Genomic DNA, 22,104 nt, shown 5'->3' with positions numbered 1-22,104 from the left:
TATGTTCATATACACATTTGATAACCGCAAATATATAAATTATTCTTCACTATTAAATATAATTATTAATAACATTACAACATGCCGAGATAATTATGCTAACGTAGTAAAAAAAAAAAAAAACGGCAGAGTGGTACAACTATCGAGGGATTTGCGATGCTGGTATATTTAGAATACAGGGTGATGAGTAACAGCAGCACCCTAAGCAAGCACCCCTTCGATCTGCGCCAATCAACGCGTGACCGTGACGAATCGCTGGGCGGCAATTACCACGACGTTGGTTGGACGTCCGGCCACCCGATGGCGCTGCGCCGCGCGTATTTCGCCCGGTACCGCCACCGGCGACGATGCTCTCCACGGCGACTGACAGACGTATTTTTACCCGTGCGCCAGTCGACCGTCGGACATCGTTTGGATTACGCGTGCCCGTGTGCGATTTCGTTTCGTCGTTGTTGTCGTCGTCGTTTTACCGCTTAATCGAATGGTGTATATATTTTTGGATGCCTCGAAACGATTCCGTTCGACGTCTACCGCGCAATTTTAACAGTTTTATTTTTGGTTTTTGGTTTTCACATCGTGAACGAAAAATAGTGATCGACGTCCGGCGTGCGTGAGTACACTTATAATATTATTAACGTTATACCGGACATACGCCGTCGTCGTTTTGAAATTTTCAAACCGACCGTCGCGATAAATCATTTCGTCATACTTTTACGCGCGTTTCGATGCGCGTGGCGACGGCGGTGATCGGTCGCGCTGGCGTCACTCGTGTGACCGGCATCGTGACGACGTCGGTGCCGTCACTTCCGACTCAGGCGCATCCGTCGTCCGGCGGTTACGCGCGGGCGACGGGCCGCGCCGCGTGATGGCCCACCGGTGGTATGTGTGGCTGGCGGCCGCGGTCATGGTGGCCGCCAGCACGACCGTTGTTTTGGCCGACGCTTGCCCGGAAGCGTGCCAGTGCAAGTGGAAGGGTGGCAAGCAAAGCGTCGAGTGCCGTGACAAGTCGCTGATCACCATGCCGCCGGGCATCGACACGGTCACGCAGGTGCTGGACGTGTCTGGCAACAATCTGCAGATACTTCCGGCAAACGCGTTCGCTAGCGTCGGGTTGCTCAACCTGCAGCGCGTGTACTTGTCCAGGTGCCGGATTGGGCACATCGACAGGCAGGCTTTCAAGGGCCTAACGAACGCCGTGGAGATCGACCTGTCCAAAAACTTGCTGACCGCGGTACCTACGGACACTCTGGCCGACGTACCGCTGCTCCGGGACCTTTCTCTGGCCAATAACCCCATACAGCGCGTCGGGGCGGAAGCGTTCCGGAATTGCACCGGCCTCGTCCGGTTGGACTTGTCCGGATGCGAATTGCAAGAGATCGCGGCGGGAGCGTTCGTGGGCATCGACCAGCTGGAAACGCTCAAGCTGAACAACAACCGACTGACGGAGCTGATGGCCGGTACGGTAATAACGCTGCACAAGGTGCACGGCGTTGAGCTGCACGAGAACCCGTGGCACTGCGACTGCCACATGAGGCCGGTCAAGGTGTGGCTGACCGAAAACAACGTACCGACGTCCGTCGATCCGGCTTGCGCCACGGGCCCGGGCCGCGTAGCTAACCGCACGTTTTCCGCACTGTCCGCCGACGACTTTGCATGCCAGCCCGGCATCCTGCAACAGGACGACCAGACCGTGCACGCGGCCACCGGCGACAACGCGTCAGTGTCATGTCGCGTCCAATCGTCGCCGGCCGCCAAGGTGTCGTGGTACTGGAACGGCCGGCCGGTGGTCAACAACACGGTGTTCGGCCCGTTCCAGCGGGTGTTCATGACGGACGACCGGACGGCTACAGGTGGTGGCACTGGCTACAGTTCGCTGCTGCTCGCTAACGTCCAGCCGTCCGACTCGGGACAGTTCTTGTGCGTGGCCGAGAACCGGGCCGGCCGGGCCGAGGCTAACTTCACACTGGTCGTCACCCGACTCGGTGGTCTCGCGTTCCTGGCCAACGGCCAGGTGGCCGGCCTCAGCGTGTTCCTGGTGTTCCTCATAGTTACCATACTGCTGGTAATCGTTTATCTTCTGGTCCGGATCAAGCGACTGCCACCCGCGTCCACCCGGTCCGACGGTAAGCCGCACCAGCTGGTCACTACCGCGGCGTCGGCGACCAGCAACGGTACGGCAGCCGTAGTGGTGCAGGTCAAGCAGCCCACGTCGGGCCACGCCACCGCCCCGGGCGCTGCCACTACCGTGGTCACGTCGTCGGTGGTGACGGGTGGCCCGTACGGGGGATATGGCAACGCGTTTGACCACACGATGGCCGCGGAGGCCGTGGTCGGCGGCATCAGGAGACCCGAAAAACTCACCGAACTTTCGTTCGCAGCCGACCACTACGAGGCTGGTTTCGGTCACGGTGGCGTGCTGGACACCGGCCGGACAGTGTTGTACCGGAGCCAGGCGTCCAATCCGGACCTCATTGTGGACGCGCCCGAACAGCAGTCGCCTCAGCTACCGGTGGTCGCGCACCATCAGCCAGCCAAGAGGTCGGCGAGCGGCGAATACAGGAGGACGGCTGACGATTCGCTTTACTCGCCCGGTTTTTGGACGGCGTCAGACGCAGCGGCCAACGACCGGACGCCGATCATAGAGAAGTCGCCACCGCTGCCCGCGCAGTCAGCGGCGGCCGTCTGCACTGTTAGAGAAACGGTGGCAGCGGTGCCGGACCCGAAGGCGGCCAGTCTCAGGGTGTGGAAACACGGGGTGCAAGTGATGCCGCCACTGAGCGCGCTCAAGCGGGCCCTGAACAAGGGGTCTCCGGACGAAGGATACCAGGAAGGATGCGGAACCGACGTCTGATCGCGACCGATACTCTTAAGTAAAATATACAATACAAGTTTTTAATATATGTATGTTTATTTTTTTTTTTTATGTTATTTTTTTTGTGTTTTTTATTTTTCATTTATTTTGCCTACGATATATTTTTATTTTTGTAATTTTTTCGTCCAGCCATGTAGACTCACTACCGTAGTAAATATTATAATTTAACACACTGTATGAGATGCATTTAGTTAGTATTATTATTACGGCACACAAACTCTGACGGCGGTCCGGTCCAAATACTGTACTGATTTGCATCATAATAATATGTGATTAATCTTATAAACTACAAGTAGTTAAAGCAATACTTCTGCTACTATATTATGTACTTTTTTGAAATACGGATTAAATTAAATATACAATTATATTCACACATCCCCTTACCCTAACAAAATCATAGTTTTTTTAATGTCTTTAATCTTGAAGACCAAATATCAGATTATGTAAAAGTTTTTTCAACGCCTACATTGCAATAATGCATTAAACGTATTACTAACGACAATTAATAAATTATAATAATCAAACATAATTACTAATAATCAAAATATTATCTAACTTTCTAATTTTATACTAACTTATTATTTATAATATTAAATTAATTCCAGATTCAAAACGAATTTAATGTATAAATTATAAATAATAATAAACCGTTCAAATATTGCACATGTTATTAAATACAAATTTTCGTCAATCATGGAATTATTTTTTTGGTTGGCTTGGGAATAATATTTGAAAACCAGGTTTCCTAAGACTTCTTTTCATTTTACTTAAATTACTTTTACTACTTAAATGACTAATCTTCACTTCTAATTATACATTATCATTTTTACATTGTTGTTTACATTGTTTGTTACACTTCTTTCCTGATAATAATCTTGAGTGGATCGCGATTGAATTTATGACCGTCAAGCACTTTGTATTATGAAATTGTATTAGGTACCTATGGTTTTATTACTCACGCGTGTATTGAGAACGATTCTCGTCCAACATACACTTCCATGTCTAAAATATAACAACATATTATAATTATTAATTTACAAGCGATTTCACGACCTAACCAATTTTGAGTTGTAGAATGATGTTCGGTACTCAAACATTATAACCGGTAAATACGATAATATTGCCATGTTTTCACAGTATTTTCAACGAATTTTGTCAAAAAAGTTTTATGAACGATCAAAATGCAAAAGTTCAAAAGGTGTCATTTTTCTTTTCAAATAATATTACATTGCGGGTTGACGTGCACACTTTCATCTGTAGCGGATTTATAACATGTTATTACAATAACGTTCATACATTACTTGTCCAATATTGAGCTTGTTATAATATAATAGGTATTATATATACCTAATCAATAATATTCACCGATGAAATCGTATTTTACTTAAATTGAATGATTCATCATTTTTTTTTTGCTCAATGTTTTTGAAATCCACTTTGGTCAGATATATGTTATATTACGAACCGTTTTAGTCTACAATTAAGTTAAGCAAACTCAGTATCGGGAATCACTTTTTCATGTACTCTCGTTTTCATATTGTGAAAACAGATTCGAGAACATAGTATACATAACAGCTGTTATTCAACCATTTGTGTAAAACTATGTTGATTCATATAAAAAATAAAAAATATAACCACCGATAATATTATACTATATACTTACCTGTAAATTCGAAGAAAAGAATAACGTCAACACTACTTAGACTTTAGTTTATAATCATAATTTATAACTCATAAGATATTATAGTAAAATAGGAGCTTTTAACACTTTTATTACATATTTCGGTCGTAACCGCGGATTTATACAGTTTAAAAATGTGATGTTATTTTTATATGCTAAAAGATTAAAATATAGTATCCCTTTCTAATAACTTTCGTCGAAACTTTTAGCGGAAACAAATACCTGCGGCGGGTAATGCACCTAAATCAATATGTGAAAAACTTACCCGATCCGTTTCTATGCTGTCATACCCACAGAGTCCTCAGATCCGCTACCAATATTATACTAAAGTATAATATTATGCGCAAGCGTATTTTATTTTAGAATCGGTTAGTGAATTCCCAGTCCCTTGCTAAAATTCCGCTCACAAAGCTCGGCGATTCGTCTGACCTAAAGTGCATAGAATTTTTATTATTATTTTATTTTATTTTTCGTGAATTCGTGACAAAAATGGACCTCTCTAAAATACTTGATGAAGAACTACTAACTATCTAACTATTGTGGCTACATTGACATAGCTCGACCCGTTATAAGAAAATATCAATTAAAAATAATTACCGTGAAAACCTTACAAATCGTCAAATGGAATGAAATGGATGAATATCATAACGCAATATTGTATCATTAAAATAAATTTTAAAAACAGTTGTTTCTATCGACGTATTTTATTAGTTATTGTGCCAATGAGTGTACGCGCTTGCGTATTTATATTATCCACAGAGAGTGAAATAGAGTATAAATTACGTTTTAGCGAACGTTTGAGTTTATTATTATTTTTTTTTTTTTTTGTCGGTCTTTTTCATAGCGGTTACTTTATAATGCTCAGTTCTCCTCGACAGCAGCTCGCAGCTCGCCGTATCAAAGGCTTGAATCTACTTTTTTTTCTACCTATATACTTTTCCTTTTCCATAATTTCTTTACACGGGTTTTTTTTTTACCTTTATTTTCCTTTGCTCTTCGAATACGATGCGGGCAGCGCGCGGTCCAACGAAATCCTCTCACCCTGTCCCAAAAGCGCGAAATCTCGATATACGAGCGCGCGCGAGTTGTAATCAATTTTTGTGTACGACTTCCGAGAGATACAGATAGAGCAAGTGAGGTGAGCCAGAGTAAAAGAGACTATCCCCCCTAAGGAAAATACGTCAGAAGAAAACGCCCTCAAAAACCCGAGCGTTGTTTTTCGACACCAATCATATACGTATCATACAATATATGAACACATATATCGTTCTGTTTTTTTTTTTTTTTTTATTATTATTTTGTACTTTTATCCGAGTGAGTATATAGTGCCATCGGAGGACAAAACTCACATACAAACACAGTTTCCACTCAAGTACTTAACGTCTTCTTTTGTTATCCCACCGTACAATTCGAATGCCCTCTCTTCCTCCACATCGTCATACCTGTATTATATATTATACACAATGTGTACCCACCTATGCCCTATATGCACGCAGCAGAAAATCACACGGATGTGGGTACTAGCTCGTCCCTTTGTCGTGGCTAAAGAAAATGAAATAAAAAAAAAACTGAGGAAAGAAACCGGTAATAAAATCCCGCTCATCTTTTCATTCTCCGAAACGGTTTTTTTCACTTTTATTTATTATTATTATTATTATCATTTTTTCAGTATTTCGCAAACGCAATGCCGCCACACAAAACGTTTTTAAATTATAGCCGTCCCGTGTGCCGTATATTGCCCTCAGGGCTTATTTTTTATTTCTACTGTTTTTTTTTTTTTTTTGCCACCGTGTACCTATAATACAAGAGCACGCGACGACATACCATAATAACATTACAATATGCACGATCGACCGACGACCGCCGCTACCACTAGACTGCCCTGTAAATCAGTATTTGTGTGTCGTCGTGTGTATAATATTACCATAATACGTTTATAATAACGCCATGTACGGTGTGTGTCAAGTGATACACGTCCGCCCCAAACGATACATTTAATAATAATATTATATTATTGTTTAGCCCATAATATACTCGATAGCCCTGCCTTCATATCCCAATAAGTTATAAAATCTCTCGGATCTATGTGTGACTTTTCGGTCAACGCGTGATCGCGTTCCGCGGAAGACTGATACCAGAGAGTCGTTATTAGAGGACATTATTTTTTAACATATCTAGGTAAATCGAGTATGGATATTTTTTTTTTTTTAGTTAAATATAATTTTATTTTTATTGTTTTTGTTTTATTTTAATTTTCTGTAATTAACGGTACGCCGAACCGAACTGGTCGCAAAGTTTCCACGAGGGTACGCAACGCGAAGAATCCTCTTTTAAAAGCCCTATAAAATGTATTGTAGGTGGGTGTATGGCTCGTACTTATCTTATATATTATGCAACAAAATACCGAAATATTATTAAATTATATTATACACATAGGTATGATTATACTCGTTCGGGTGATTATATTATAATACCAGCTATACTACGATCTATAACATAATATTATATCCTATAATATTTACTTTCTTGTAAAAAATATAAGATCATAGGATTTCCAAAGTCTCTGCAGCGTGTACCACATAACCCTGTAGCACGATAAAACTTTGCGGCCATTCGACGCCCTGTTTTTTTTTTTTTTTTTTTGTTTAGTGATATTTACTGCGACGAATTTTAATTTATCGTATATTGGCACACACAGTTCCTGTCGTATATATTATATATATATATATATATGAAATAGTTATATAATATTATATAGATTGATAGTTGAACAATAGTAATATATTATTTACATTAATTTATTGTTTGCATGTAACCCACCCCGACTTACGTTTAATATTATTTGTGTTGTTTTGTACGGACTTAAACGTACGCGATTCAACATTTATACGTGTTTGTTATTTTTCGTTTTTAAAATGCTCCTAGTTTATATATATGTATATATACATATATAAAAAAAAGTCGACCGATTATAATATCGAAATGCACTTGCCAAAGACGTCGTATTTTATTTTTGTATTAAAGGATATTTTATCGTGTTTTAAGTTTATTTTAAAAAATATTATTATGTGTATTATGTACATATTTTTTTTTTTTTTTTTAATTATGTGTTGTGTAAATTTATTTGGATACAACTCTAAATAATAAATAATAACAATGATAATGATAATATATAATAAAATTATATAATTGGTTGAAAGAATAAAATAATAAAATGTATAATTAATTGTATACCAATTTATATTTAAATGGAATATTGTGATATTGTATTATTAAATATATATATATATATATATTAAAAATAAAATATATATATACATAAATATGACTTATTATATATTTTACTGCCGATTTGGTGAATATAACTCATTGCTGATAAAATGTGTATTGTGATATTCTATTGTTTTTTTTTTTTTTTTTTAATTTTTCGCCCCGTTAAAATATACACACAAATAACTTTCTTACGCTGACTTGAGTTGTTCTAGCACTAACATTGCATACTCAAATCATAATAATATTTTATAATAAAGTACTGAAACAGATTAATCGTACTATCAGTAATTAAACTCGTCATTATTCGATGCTGTCGATGACGCGAAATCGATAATAATGTTATCGTCTTCTAATAATATATGATACTTCACTACATTGCTGAGAACAAAGGGGACTCACCAAAATCTCTGTCAAGATACCCTCTCACCATCTACGCACCAAATATTCTTCAATTAGATACTCTTACTCGTGATTTGTATCTATAATATTTTAATATTTGAAAATAAAACCATCGATGATATTATTAACATAATATTACAAAAAATTAATTAATTTTTAACTATTTCTAATAAGTATTTAAACATGGAAAGCTATAAACATACGGAGCATATGAATAAGGTAAAACATATGCAAATAATTGAAATTTGTTGTATTTTCCAATTAAAATGTGGTGTTGTACTTGAATAATAAGGTATTTGGTAATTATTTTTGTCTAGATGAATGTATAGAGGAATAAGCGTCCATCCACTTCAGCGTCTTTTTTTTTGATAATAATTTTAGGGGGCCTCACTCTCCATAACGATTAGGTTATTTGTTACTGTTATCCGCATCACCAGATCCGTATCTATATTATATATTTTAATGTATTATTATTTATACACTACACTGAATCGCCATAGAGTGCGAATGGTGTGAGTGTGAGTGTGTATGTGTGTATGAGGTCGTTTATTATTCAAACACTGTACTCACTTCACCATTAGTTAATGTTTCTGGTAAACAGGGAAATAGTTATCGAGCGAGCGGAAAATCAGTTTGCCCCGCGAAACAATTGCCGTTACAATTCTTTTATTTGTCAAACGCATTTTCGCAAATCCCGAAGGACCAATAGTATGTTGTTCTCTTACACACCCACACCCTTGCCCGTGACAGTAACTCACTAAGTGCCCCAACGTGAATTGTTATTGGGTGCACACGGCCCGTGTGTACATGATGCAACAATATTATATTATTAGCGTCGGAGGAGACGTAAACTGTCATCAAACGTCGTCGCGCGAGTGTGTCGGAAACCGCAAACCACTACCGCAAACTTAAACATAATAATAATAATAGCGAGTAGATTAAAAAGCAATTTTTTTTTTTTCGTTTTGATAATGAAAAATAAAAAATAATTTAATAACGTTTTCAGCGAGCACTTGGCTAACCGCTACCGTCGTCGCATCGTCGTTATGATCGTCATAACGAATATTATTGTTAAATTGGACTACAGGCGACGACACTCAATGTTAGCAGCCATTCATAAATTAAATTGCAATGATAATTTTTTGAGATTTTTTGTCGAACGTACTATTGTCTGAAAAACCAACGCGCTCGAAACCACCGAATGGAAAATGCACGTTTTTTATGTTTTTATTCATTTTAAGTGGCCCGTTGCTAATGATGTTCACGATATTTGTTTGCATTGATACTAAATCGGCACAGAATAGTTTTCTGTGAATTGAATTACATGATAAATTACCATAATATTTGTCACGTTTGTAATTGAATCAATAATATTGTTAGCGAATAACCAACAACATGATACGTTCATTTTTTACACTCATCGCTCATTATACAACACTCGCGATTTTATTGATTGTAATTATTATTACCCGTAGGTATCTTGCACAGGAGTGAATGTTGGAGTATCAGAACAGCTGACCATTTATATTTAATGTTTATTCTGTGCGGGGAAACGTTGAAGACAACACAATATATTAACAACTGCAGGTGTTGTCGACAAACAAGTATCTAGGTTCGAATAGTAAACTTTTATTTTTTATCGATATGTATATGGAAGAAAGTATAATCAGTTATTATTATCTTCGGTGTAGTCGATAAACACACGCTGAAATCGCATAGATCATTAAATCGAAATGTATAATATTATACTTTATTAAAAACAAGTTTATGTGTTATATATTATTATAGCGATAAATCGACTAACCTAAGACATTGCTCTAAACATTAAAAGCATTAAGCGTAGCTCAGTACTTATTATAATATTATATTATGTACTTAATAATATTTTATGAAATGGTTAGGGATTGACTTTGAAATCATATATATATATATACATTACCGTTGCAGGTGAAATTATTTCACGTGACTTATTATTATTATATGTACTTGCGGGAAAAATGTTTATTAAATAAAAAAAAGAATAAAAAAGAAATTAAAACTCCGTGGTTTGTTCAGAAAGTATTCGTCGCGGCAACACTTAATATTCTCTGCAAAAATAAAATCAATATTTTTTAATATAAAAAGCATATAGCCAAAAACGCCAATCGGGTCGACCGTGAATTCCAAAGAGCTGAAAAAACCACCAACCCCGTTGTCCCTTAATGCTCCGAGTTTCAAACACTTTTTTAAGTAATTTTGCTTACTTTATTTAATAGTAAAAACAACTTTGAGCGATAATAAAAGAAAAAAAAATATGCTTTAAAAACGATTTTGCACTCCATTTAAAGTCGTTGTCATAACAAATACCTATGTTTTATGTATAATATACATTATTCATATTCTTGTTATTATTATTATTTTAAATACCTTACTAAAATATTATTATATTGACAAACTAGATTCAAATGCAGCTCAATTTATCAATATTAATGACACGCAATTCAAAACAATATTATTGAACCCGAAACTAAAATATTCGTTCTACAGCATGCATGCTGCTCCCTAACTTTGGAGCCAAAAGTTTGGCCGTTTGTTTCTCGAATCCGAAGATGATCATAACAATAATATTATAATACTACAATATTGTAAATTTTATTGTGATCGACAAGTCATGTCAGAGAGGGTATGGTAGCAATAATTCAAAAACAAACTAACTCACCATTGCTAATAATATATATATTACAATATATTATGGTTCATTTATATGTATTATAATATGCGTAGAATAATTCTATAATAATATATTATCGGCATAGTATTACTCTTAGATTCTAGTCAGGTACTTTGGTTTTTTGTTTTTTCATTTCTCTTATTGATTTCAGCTTTTTTCCATTCATTTCTGTCGTTCGCATCTTTGATCTTTCATTAATTACTTTATTTACTTTATTTCACCCTAGGTCTTTCTATGCAGTTGTTTCCTTTAACGTCTTATTCTATAATTAATTTTTTCAAGCTTTCGTGTCTGATTATATGAGCAATCTACTCAGTTCGTCTTCTAATACCACTTTGAATCATAGTATTCTTGTTCTTGATATTTTATTTAGTACTTTATCTTTAGTGACTCTCACTGTTCAGTTGTTTTTTTTATCATCATCTTGTAACATAACATTTAAAACGCTTCCAATATATTGTGTTACATAATATTCTATTATTATCTTTTCGATTTTACTTACAATGCAGTATGATGTAAACATATTATTATGTTTACAATAATTTTTTTCATATTTAAGTGTAAGCTAATATTATTTAACATTAATTATGTTTTTTTTTTTGTTGAAATCTAGTGTAGCATTGAAAATTAATTGTACTATTATATCTTTTTTATCTCTACCATCATTGCTAATACAATTCATTGTACTACCCAAGTGTATGCTCTTATCTACACCTTGTTCTATATCTTGTCATCAATATATTTACCTACCCTTAATTTAATATTATTTACTAATTCTCCTAAAATAACTTGTTTTTTTAGTTATGGTTCTGAATATTTTTTATTGTTTACAATTATTGTGGTATCATCAGCAAAACTGTCATGTAAACTCTTTAGCCATTTTTTTTTATATTATTTATTGATAGGTTAGTTATTCTCTTATATTATTAATAGCTCAATGAATATCATACTCTTCAATGGACATACATTATACATATTATGGTCACCACTGTACCCGCAAAAAAAAATAAAATTATTAAATTACAATTTATTATTATGCTTCTGCAAGCGTACACCTACATGTGTACCTGTACCTATGTTTATATATAATATTATGTGCATATAATACAAGAATAAATATTTTGTGTGTGGGTGAGTTTCGTAAACAAATAACACCTTACCGTTGTTAGTTCACCGTCGATATTACTATTTTGGGGGAAAAAGGGTTGTACGACCCAAATTCACTGCATTTCATTTAATATACCTACCTATAGGCTATCATATATTCTATATTGCGATAATGTATGTGTTTACGTTGTGTTTTTATTGTTATTAAATCGGAAACACGATACATTGTATTTTGGAACGTTAACGTGGAAAACGTTTGACAATAATAGTAATAATAACAACGACGACGGTGACTAATAAGTAGGTATATTGCTATGTATTAAAGTCGTTCGATTTTTACATTCATATATCGAGTACATTATCAGGAGTTCAAAATACGTAACCTTAATTGTATGGGGCTTAGCCTCTCCAGCCGGTGTTTTGGCCTTATACGATGACATTTTAGTCTAAATAATTTCAAACATATTTATTATTTAGAGTTTAGACTATAAAATATATTTTATTAGTTATTTTCGTACCTAATGATAATCATAATAATATTATTACGTATCATCGTTATAAATTAAATTAGAATAGTTGCACACCTATTAAAGTTACTCAAACATATTATATCTGATCATCCTACGCACATTAAAATAATACTACAAAATTATAGTTGAGCAAACTTGGGGTATACAATAGAGTTATCACAATATTATAGAGTTATCGATGATCGGGTGTTGGCATAGAGGCGATGGACCGTATATATTATGAAGAAACTAGATTGCTCCCATGTCAACGCCTTCGGCTGTTGCTGTGGTCAATTATACGACTTAAACAGTCATTATATTATTATTATATTCGTTTGAATTCAATTTTTTTTCTCTCAATCCGATTGACCGAGAAATACATAACATAGTATTAAATGTGATGGTCTTCGAAAACTGTTTTACGCGCGTAAACCGTCGCCAACACAGCCGTCACCAACTCTGCCGCCGTCGATACGAAATGAAATAAAAATCAATAGATTATAATTCACGCACACACACACAACTCACACTCGGGCGCTTAAAACGTTAGGGAAACGAGTTCAAGGATTTTAGTGGCGGCTTTTATGTGATATAGCGCCGGTGGAGGGAAAAGCACATTGGTGGTCGAAATCCTCTCGAAACGGACGTTTTTCATCGTCAAAAACAGAGACACTCGTCGGTCGCAGCAGCAGCAGTCACGCGCACACGATAAAACGACGGTACGAACGGCTCCGACGACGCGCGGGTTTACGCATTATTATTTTATATATATAATATATATATATATATGTATATATAATGTGACATAGGTACTCACGTAGTATATATAAAGTCTATGTATATATATATATATGTGTGTGTGTGTATATACTATATTGTATGTATATATATAGAGAGAAAGAATTTAGTTCGAGATAGATGAAAAAGCTTTTTTTTCCAGTGTTCAGTGAAACAATAATACTTTTAACTATACGATATCATATATATATATATAGGTATATATTATACATCTTGTTTGTTAAAACACAAAGTATGATTGAAAAATACCGGAGCTTAAACCCTTACAAATATCATAGGCCTATTGTTGTTATTATGAATTCGTTCAAATAATTAAAACTATTGTTAATCAGAGTTATTGCACTTGTGGTTTTAATTATGCCGATAGAAATAATTCGATGGTATCGGCCAGAACAATTCAAAATTCAAAGTGACCAATTTATTCCATGTTATCAAAAATTAATTTCGTAAATGTGTGATTAACAAATAGTTTAGTTGCATTTATTCATCTAGAACCCTTATGACAAGCTTTTGTTTCTAACAATTAAAATATCCAGACATAATGGAAACAATTTTATAAAATTGCAACAATAATAAAAAAAATATTAAATTAATCAACTATAGTGATCAACAGTTTAATACTCTCGTAATTGAAGCCGCACAAATTGGTAAGGTACATTTTTTGAAGTAGATTGATATTTAAAATGTATTCCATAAGTGATAATAGTGTTTTTTATAAATACATTTCAACACCACTTTTCAAACATCGTACACTGCAGGTAACAGTTTCACATTATCGTGTAGGTTAGGTTATATACCTAGCAACGGGATATTTTTACCTCAACAATTGCTATTAAAATACAATAACTTTTTAAGATTTTGAGTATAAATTAATACTTATTATAATGTCACCTATCGTATTATACGCGAAACTCCAGTATTTATACGTCTTAAATCTGTTTTTACATTAATATTATTTGCATCGTTAATAAAGTGTGAAACACGGATTTAATATGGTAAAATTATTCCAATCAAGATACTTGAAAATAATATAAGTAGCACGTCATATTATGAATAATGTCTCGATCAAACATACATTACAATTGGTAATACAATATTATATTCGTATATTTTGTTTTGTTTTTTTTTTCAACAGAATAATTTGTATACACTATAACATTGTGTATATTCCAAGAAACATGGAAACGGTAAGAATCGTATTCTACAAGTTATGTACTTCTTCCACATAGTCTGTAACAGCCTTCAAACACTTGTAACGTAGCTGCTCGACTGATCGATCTCATGTGATATTGCAATATTATAATGTTATGCTACGATCATGTTTAGTAGCTACCCTCTTTACTGCGATGGCTTTCGTGTTATCGTACCGTACACACACCCGTCATTGAAATAATGATAATGATAATGATGACGATAATGACGATAATAATAATAAAAATAATAATAGTAATAATGATAAAAAAGTACCACACAGTAGTCTCATTACTCGGCAAAATTGTGGTGACTTCAGCAGCGTGTGTACGAACATTGTTTTGATCGTTCGCGCACACTCGGTAGAGTCCGCTCATCGTCGTTGGAGCACACGCCAACGAGAGAATATCACGTGAAAGAAATCGACGAAGTTTTCTCTGTGAACGCTTTAATAAAATATAATTATATGTTATAAAAGTTACTAAGGGTGGCCGATACGAAGCTTCGCGAAGTGCACGGCTAACGTAACCTAAACGAGTAGATACCTATTACAATGGACTGAAGAATAGGAATTTATTGGCATTATATTATTATTATTTATTATATTGCGTTAGAATAGATAATCTTTAGTCAAAGCATTCATTACATTCCACAATGTCTGGAATGATAGTATTAACATGATGGCCTTATCGTCAAAATAAATTAATTTCAAACTGATTTGTGATTTTTCGTGATCAGTGGCCTATTTAGTACCTATGTAATTTATTTGTTTTCAAAAGAAATTATAAATTTAAGCATAAATATATTATTATTGGTAGGTTTTAATTTCAAAGTCTAATTACATAGTATGTTCCCCTTGAACCATCAAATTCACTGTGTATGAACTATAAACATCCACTAACAAAAGCCGTTATTATTATCATCGATTAAAAAAAAATATATAAAAGTACTTATGTACAAATTATCGATATTCAAACGCGATATTGATGATGTATGGTACCTGTTGAGCTGATTTGAAAAAAATATACCATAATATCTATAATAATACAGAAGTAATATTATATTGTACTGTAGTCATTTTTTCACTTGCACAAACGTGTTTTTCTTAATTAAAAAAAAACTATATGTTTGCATTTATACAGTTATACGTCATCAAAAATTAGTTGAAATTATCAGTTGCTTTTCAAAAAAAAGTTTGAATCTTATATAATTATTATTTTTTACATGTTTACGGATATTAATTATAATAATAATATACGGCTATAGTCATGTGGCGGAGCAGTCGACTGTCAACGATTCAAATGTTGTGAAATCAAATAATTTGCATAAGTCAATTTAAGCTGAATAGGGTGCGTAATATATAATAGTAGGCATAAAAACATTTTTTTACAGCATCATAATTTTTTAAATAGTGCCGAAATTCGTGTACTTTTTGTTCGTATGTTTTGTAATTAAATAGTTTAGGATTATGATTTGACATCTACGAGGTTTAAGCTATTGCTGTAATTTTACCAACTTAGAGCCATCAGCTATGATATAAATTAGGTGTCTCCAGATGATATACTATCGTTATGATATCTTCATTATCCCAGTACTTTAATATAATAAATCATCCTGAGACATTTTTAATAAATAAAAACTTAACCATATCTTCTGAAAGCTATGATTACACCCTCTGAGTAAACGCGTGTGTGCACCCACCTATGATGCTAAACGTTATATTATATTACATCTATATATTATTATAATATTATATTATGTTTTAACGTCATAAAATTATCATTGTATATTATTTATATTACATCATTATCTATATCGTTTGAAACATTATATTAATCAATAAGACTTTAAAACATCATTAAGTTTTAGTTTTACATTCATTCATTCATTATAATATTCGCTACAATTGTTCTATCTAAAGAGTTTAGTTGTATAATTGTATATTATACTTATGACTTGATATTATCCTAATTTACATCCAAATAATTATTTTAAAGTTATTATTAAACAACGATACTCCCATATACAATATACATGATTACAGATTAATAACTATACAATGTGATCCATGTTTAATGTACATGTTACGGAATAAGTACGAACACCGATAAAACCTAGGATTCACCGATAAATACTAGATTTTATCAACCGCAGCCCAAATTTCGGTCATTTACCAATTAATTTTGTTAAGACCAAGGATACATAAAATAGTTTGATTAAACCCCGAATAATTTTACAAACAAAATTCTTAGGATAAGCAACCAACGTTGGTAAAATTCCGAAACCTTTACCAATATTTCGTGATATTTTTTCCCTTTGCTTTATACTCGTATATAATAATAATAATTAGCTACTTACACATGGACTTATTTTCCAGGTTTGATTTAACTTCATAAAACATTTATAATATAACTAATAAATTACCACATAAAATGCCCCTTAATTCCTTAAAAATATTAATTGTTTTGTATTTTTTGATATACTCGTTAACAATACAACATATTTTATTTTATCATTATATTTTATATTCAGTGTTTCAAAAAAAAAAATAATTAAAAATAAAAACCAAATTAATACTAATATATAAAATATTATATTGTTTCATTATGCTGAAGTATTATCTCTTGAAACATCATCCACAGTGCATAGTTGGCAGTATTTAGAGTATGTGGTTTTTACCTCAGATAAAAATTGTACATGAGTAGGTTAGGTTAATCTAAGATTTACCGAATCTATTTTGTCCGAACACTACATTAATTCTTTTGAATAGTTTGAGCTAAATTTTGTAGACAGTTGGATATCTGTGAATAAACCAAGAAGAGAGACCACGATTTGAAAAACATTTTTCATCAAAAGTCTGCATAGATGACGTACACCAAAAGTTTAAAAACCACTAATGTAGACGGTTGAATGGCGAGTCATTTATAAGTAGTGTACGAGCGTGAAGAATATTTTTAAATTTCAGTTATTTTTATATAATATTACTTTTATGATATGTTGAATATATGTTGCATTGCTACATAAAACTACCATGATACTACTTAAGCGTTTTGAAATGGTTTTATACAACTCAACCTAATGTATTTAGCTATATTTTAAAACCAGATTGTATGTAAATTGTATGTGGCATAAATAATCAATTACAAATGGAATTTTAAAATCACAAATATTATTTGTTAATTTACAGACAAATAAAAATTCGATAATATATGTATTTTGTAAATTTATTTTTCAATGAGTTATGTATTTTAAAATAAAAAAAAAAATAATATTTTATCAATTATGTATTAAATACATATTGTATAGTAAGTACCTTTTTTACTGTTTAATATTTTAATCACATGCATAAATCCTTGTACTTTGAATACTTATTTAGAAATAAACACAAATTTCAAGTATCCATAGAAACTGAGTGTATAACATAATATTATAGTAGGTAATAAAAATAATAATAATCACTATATCAACTCGTGTAAAACATTTTATATATGCAATAAAAAACGATCATAATATTGATAGATCAAAACAATTTATGATCAATTCAAATTGTAAACATAATTTGTTAAAATAGTAAAATGAAGTGTTACCTTACCCAACGTTGTTATTGTTAATAATTTAAATAAAAAACATGTTATAAACATCATAAACATCAATAATATTATTCAAGTTGCTAACTTTGCAACCAAATTATAAACATAATATTATGTGTAATTTGGTAAATTTATTATGGTCACAATAATATCAATAAACTGTCAACAATTATTAAAATGTACAAAGCTATAGTTACTAACTTCCATACAGACTAACAGAAGTTAGATATTTTAAGGACTACAATAATTTTGTGGTAATAACCATTTTAATTATTTTTTTGTATTTTATCAAAAGTAGATCGTGTACAAATAGAAACTCAAAATATAGTATTGGTAAAATTGTAGACAAAAAAAAAATAATAATGTATGTACCTATAATACTACGAGTGTAATAAAATAGTTCAGATTACATGTTACACATGAAAAACAACAGTGCAGTTATAAAAGGACTAACTGCTGTTTGTCTGTATGCAATGAGTCTGAAAAATAGGAGGCTGCTTGGAAAAATAATAAGAAGTTCGCAAACGAGCCATCCCATTCCAAAGGGCCTAGTATTTTCGCAAAAAAACTAATTTTCCATATGGTCTACGACATAAACATAGTATAAAAAATTATCTGAAGACTGTTCATGAGTAATACATTTTCAGATTATGTCTCGTCACATGAAATGGCGTTAAGTGTAAAATAAACAAGAAATAGCTATAATAATAAAAAATTTTACAAAATATAAATACTTTGAAGAATTCAAACTAAATCGCACAATAGGTACCTACATAATATTACCGCAATTCATGTACATGGGTTAAACACGACAATCCGTCAATTTATATAACATTATTCGACGTGATGTTTGATCGTATTTGTGAAATTGACAGATTAATTCAAATCTCGTATAGGTTCTACGACAAACGGTAAACTGACTGTCACAGCTGAAACTGTAATAATATATTCACTGTACGTACACCGTGCGGGTCAAATGTATAGTGGCGTATCTAATACCTATATATTGTGTCCATAATCATACACGTGATTTTGACTCTCGTACCGTCAAATTTCGGTTTCATAGTCTAATCGTGTGCAGATCATGCTAGAAAATGACCTATAATTCTAAATCGTTTGATTAGAACTGTTTCCGATCAAATCAAATTCATACAGTCGAAATATCATTAAATTACTGGCGAAACAACAATAATGAAGCTAGAACACAATACATGTCATAATTTGTAGATAAAATTAATGTTCTAATAGAGATTAATATATTATATGATATTATAATATATAGAAAATATTATATTACACAAAAAAACTGATTAAAAAATTCTAAGAAAACCTCGCAAAGACCGCTTCGATAAAATATAATAGGTATAAAGTGTACCACCTCTGAAAACTTATTTTTAATTATATGGGTAAAATTCATAAAAAAATGTGTTTAATACTGATATTAATGATTTATTTTTCTATTTTTACGTGGTAAGTTATATCAATAATCGATCAAAATAAATAAAATGTATCAAATGTAAAACATCACTTTAGGTAAGTATGTAGGTAAATGGGTATAGCTGTTATTTAATTATATTTAAATACTGACATACTGTTACGCATTCTAGAATAGATATTATAATTAATTATAATTAAATTTTTGGTTTTAGCGCGATCTCACCAAATAATAAAACAAATACGTACAAATACGTATGCCATATAATATTATTATATTATTTTTGTGACACTTTCTATGTAAAGCAAACGGATTGAACAATATAATATTATGCACTATGGCTCCGATGGCCCTAAAAGTTTAACAGACTCAATGTGTATTATATTATACACATTGTTCTTCTCCCACCACACCACCCACGTGGACCAATCACGTCTGAATACTGACATTTTCGATATTAAATCGGTGTCGTTCGTATGAGGCGCGTATTATTGTACGCCAGAGTCTTGTTTTCTTTCCACTTTCGTACTTTTTGTCATCTATATAAATATATACATGTATGTGTCTTTTTTTATTATTATTATCCTCGAGCAACATACGCAAAAACGCTATTTTATCGCCTACTCGTTCCTTTTTTTTTTTTATCGTCCTAGCGGGGAACTAAAACTAAAACTCGAGTAGTTCTCGTTCGTCGGTCGCTTTGCCGTTGCTGCTGAAGCGGCTTCCACGACTGCCGTTTTTTGTTGTTGTTGTCTCGAGGCGAAAAAACGAAATAATAATAATAAATAAATAAAGCACATACAAATAATAAAAAAAAATAAATAAATAAATAAAAAAAAAAAAAAAAATACCAAACGACGAAAAAATGAGTACCAAGAGCACTTTAGCAAAACGATTGCTATATATTTTACTCTTGTCCCGTTTTTATGTTACGCTGGTATTGAAGTTTTTTTTTATTTATAACTAAAAGAAAATTTGTATGAATCTTTCCATGTGCGCGTTTTATCGAAACGTATAATAAATTGTGAAGTCGAATTTAAGGGGTTCACATATAATGCCTGTATATTATAGTTTAAATAATACACATTCAACTGCTGTATAACTATTGCAGAAACGGGTGAAGACAGATACACGCCAAATCCACGGATCTCACCCCAAATTTACTGAAAGAACAAAATTAAAGACATGAACTAATCGGAAAATCTAAAAACCATTATGTGTTTGTGTTTTTCCAATCGTCATTCTCGTCACGGATTAATATTTTTTTCCTTCTACCACTGAACCACCACACATGGTCAAGAAAACGTGATCAAATCTTATAAAACTCCGAATTTATTGTAGCGGATTTTTATTTCGTTAAAGGAATGGAAAAAGATCGAAAAATGAAAATAATAAAAAGTAAAACAAGTTGAGAAAATAAAATACCTCAGATAGGGGAGTCATCCTACGCCCGGGGGGTCAAGGCATACTTCACTTTTACAATTGAACATATTATGTGTAAAATTCCCAGAGGAAAAGCCGTTTAAAGATTTGACTGCGTTCCCCTATACCGTTTCCTGCTGTAATGATGAGTCGTTTGATAAATACACTCTGGAAACTATAATCGTCAAAACGATAATCCATAATATTTATATGTATAATACTATATGGTTATGAATATAATATATTATAGCCGTCGACTATTGTATTATATGCCTTTACAAAACGTTAATAATTTCCACTCGATCACAAACTTCCTTATATTTATACTATATTTTTTCTTTTATATATATATTAATATAAACTATGTAGCGTGCGTTGGCTTTACAAAACAATAATAAACTATAATACATTCTTCGCGTCGGATGTATACTTTATATAAGTTATTAAGTACTATGAACATTTTTTTTTTGCTATACTTTTACAAAACTTTGTGTAGTTTTTTGAATATATTTTTATTATATATATCTTACAAAGTAAAAAATAATATTGTACTAAGTACAACTATTGAAAAATAATAATTTTTTGTGCATATAATATATAAAAAATAACTTAATAGTCTTTGATAAATAAACGCTATTAACAATTAATTGATTTTATATTGATTCGGTACTCAATACGTATTTAAGTTCAAAATATCATTATTTATTATAACATTTGTCTGAAAAATAATTTTAGCATAAATATTTTAACATACATTTTAGTTATAAAATATTACCGATCGGCGGGAGTGTTGAGTTCGAAGAATTAAGCGAAGATTACACTTTTAACAATGGTACGTGAATAATAGTTTTAGTCAATATATGTATAATATATTTTTCTCATGTTATGCATATTATTTTTTTTAAAAGTTTCTACCGATAGCTGTATATGGATGTAAATGTACACGGAAATTACGGCAGACATATAGAGAGAAGCCTATTGTATTGTGTGTATCGTAGGTGAGTTCGTTTAATTTCTCGATTCGTGTAGGTATATTGTTTTTGTAAAAGTCAAGCTGATGGAAAAAAAAGTACGTTGTTTGGGAGGGTTGGAGCGGAAAAAAAATAAGAAGATTGAT

The 22,104-nt window shown here is 33.1% G+C and overlaps 1 protein-coding gene across 1 annotated transcript in view; it reads left to right on the top strand.

The window, feature by feature from the left end:
* Window positions 1–372: 372 nt before the first annotated feature.
* Window positions 373–22,104, top strand: part of LOC114126875 (leucine-rich repeat-containing protein 24-like) — a 75,662-nt gene continuing 53,930 nt past the window's right edge. The window contains exon 1 of the mRNA XM_027990918.2: window positions 373–2,870. Coding sequence (XP_027846719.2) covers window positions 866–2,851 — 1,986 coding nt within the window. The 5' untranslated portion in view covers window positions 373–865 and the 3' untranslated portion in view covers window positions 2,852–2,870. The remainder of the gene's footprint in view (window positions 2,871–22,104) is intronic.

The sequence above is a fragment of the Aphis gossypii genome, chromosome 2, assembly GCF_020184175.1.
Source record: "Aphis gossypii isolate Hap1 chromosome 2, ASM2018417v2, whole genome shotgun sequence".
NCBI classification, from domain to species: domain Eukaryota; kingdom Metazoa; phylum Arthropoda; class Insecta; order Hemiptera; family Aphididae; genus Aphis; species Aphis gossypii.
The sequence above is the reverse complement of the archived record's forward strand: the minus strand, read 5'-3'. Positions and strand labels throughout refer to the sequence as shown.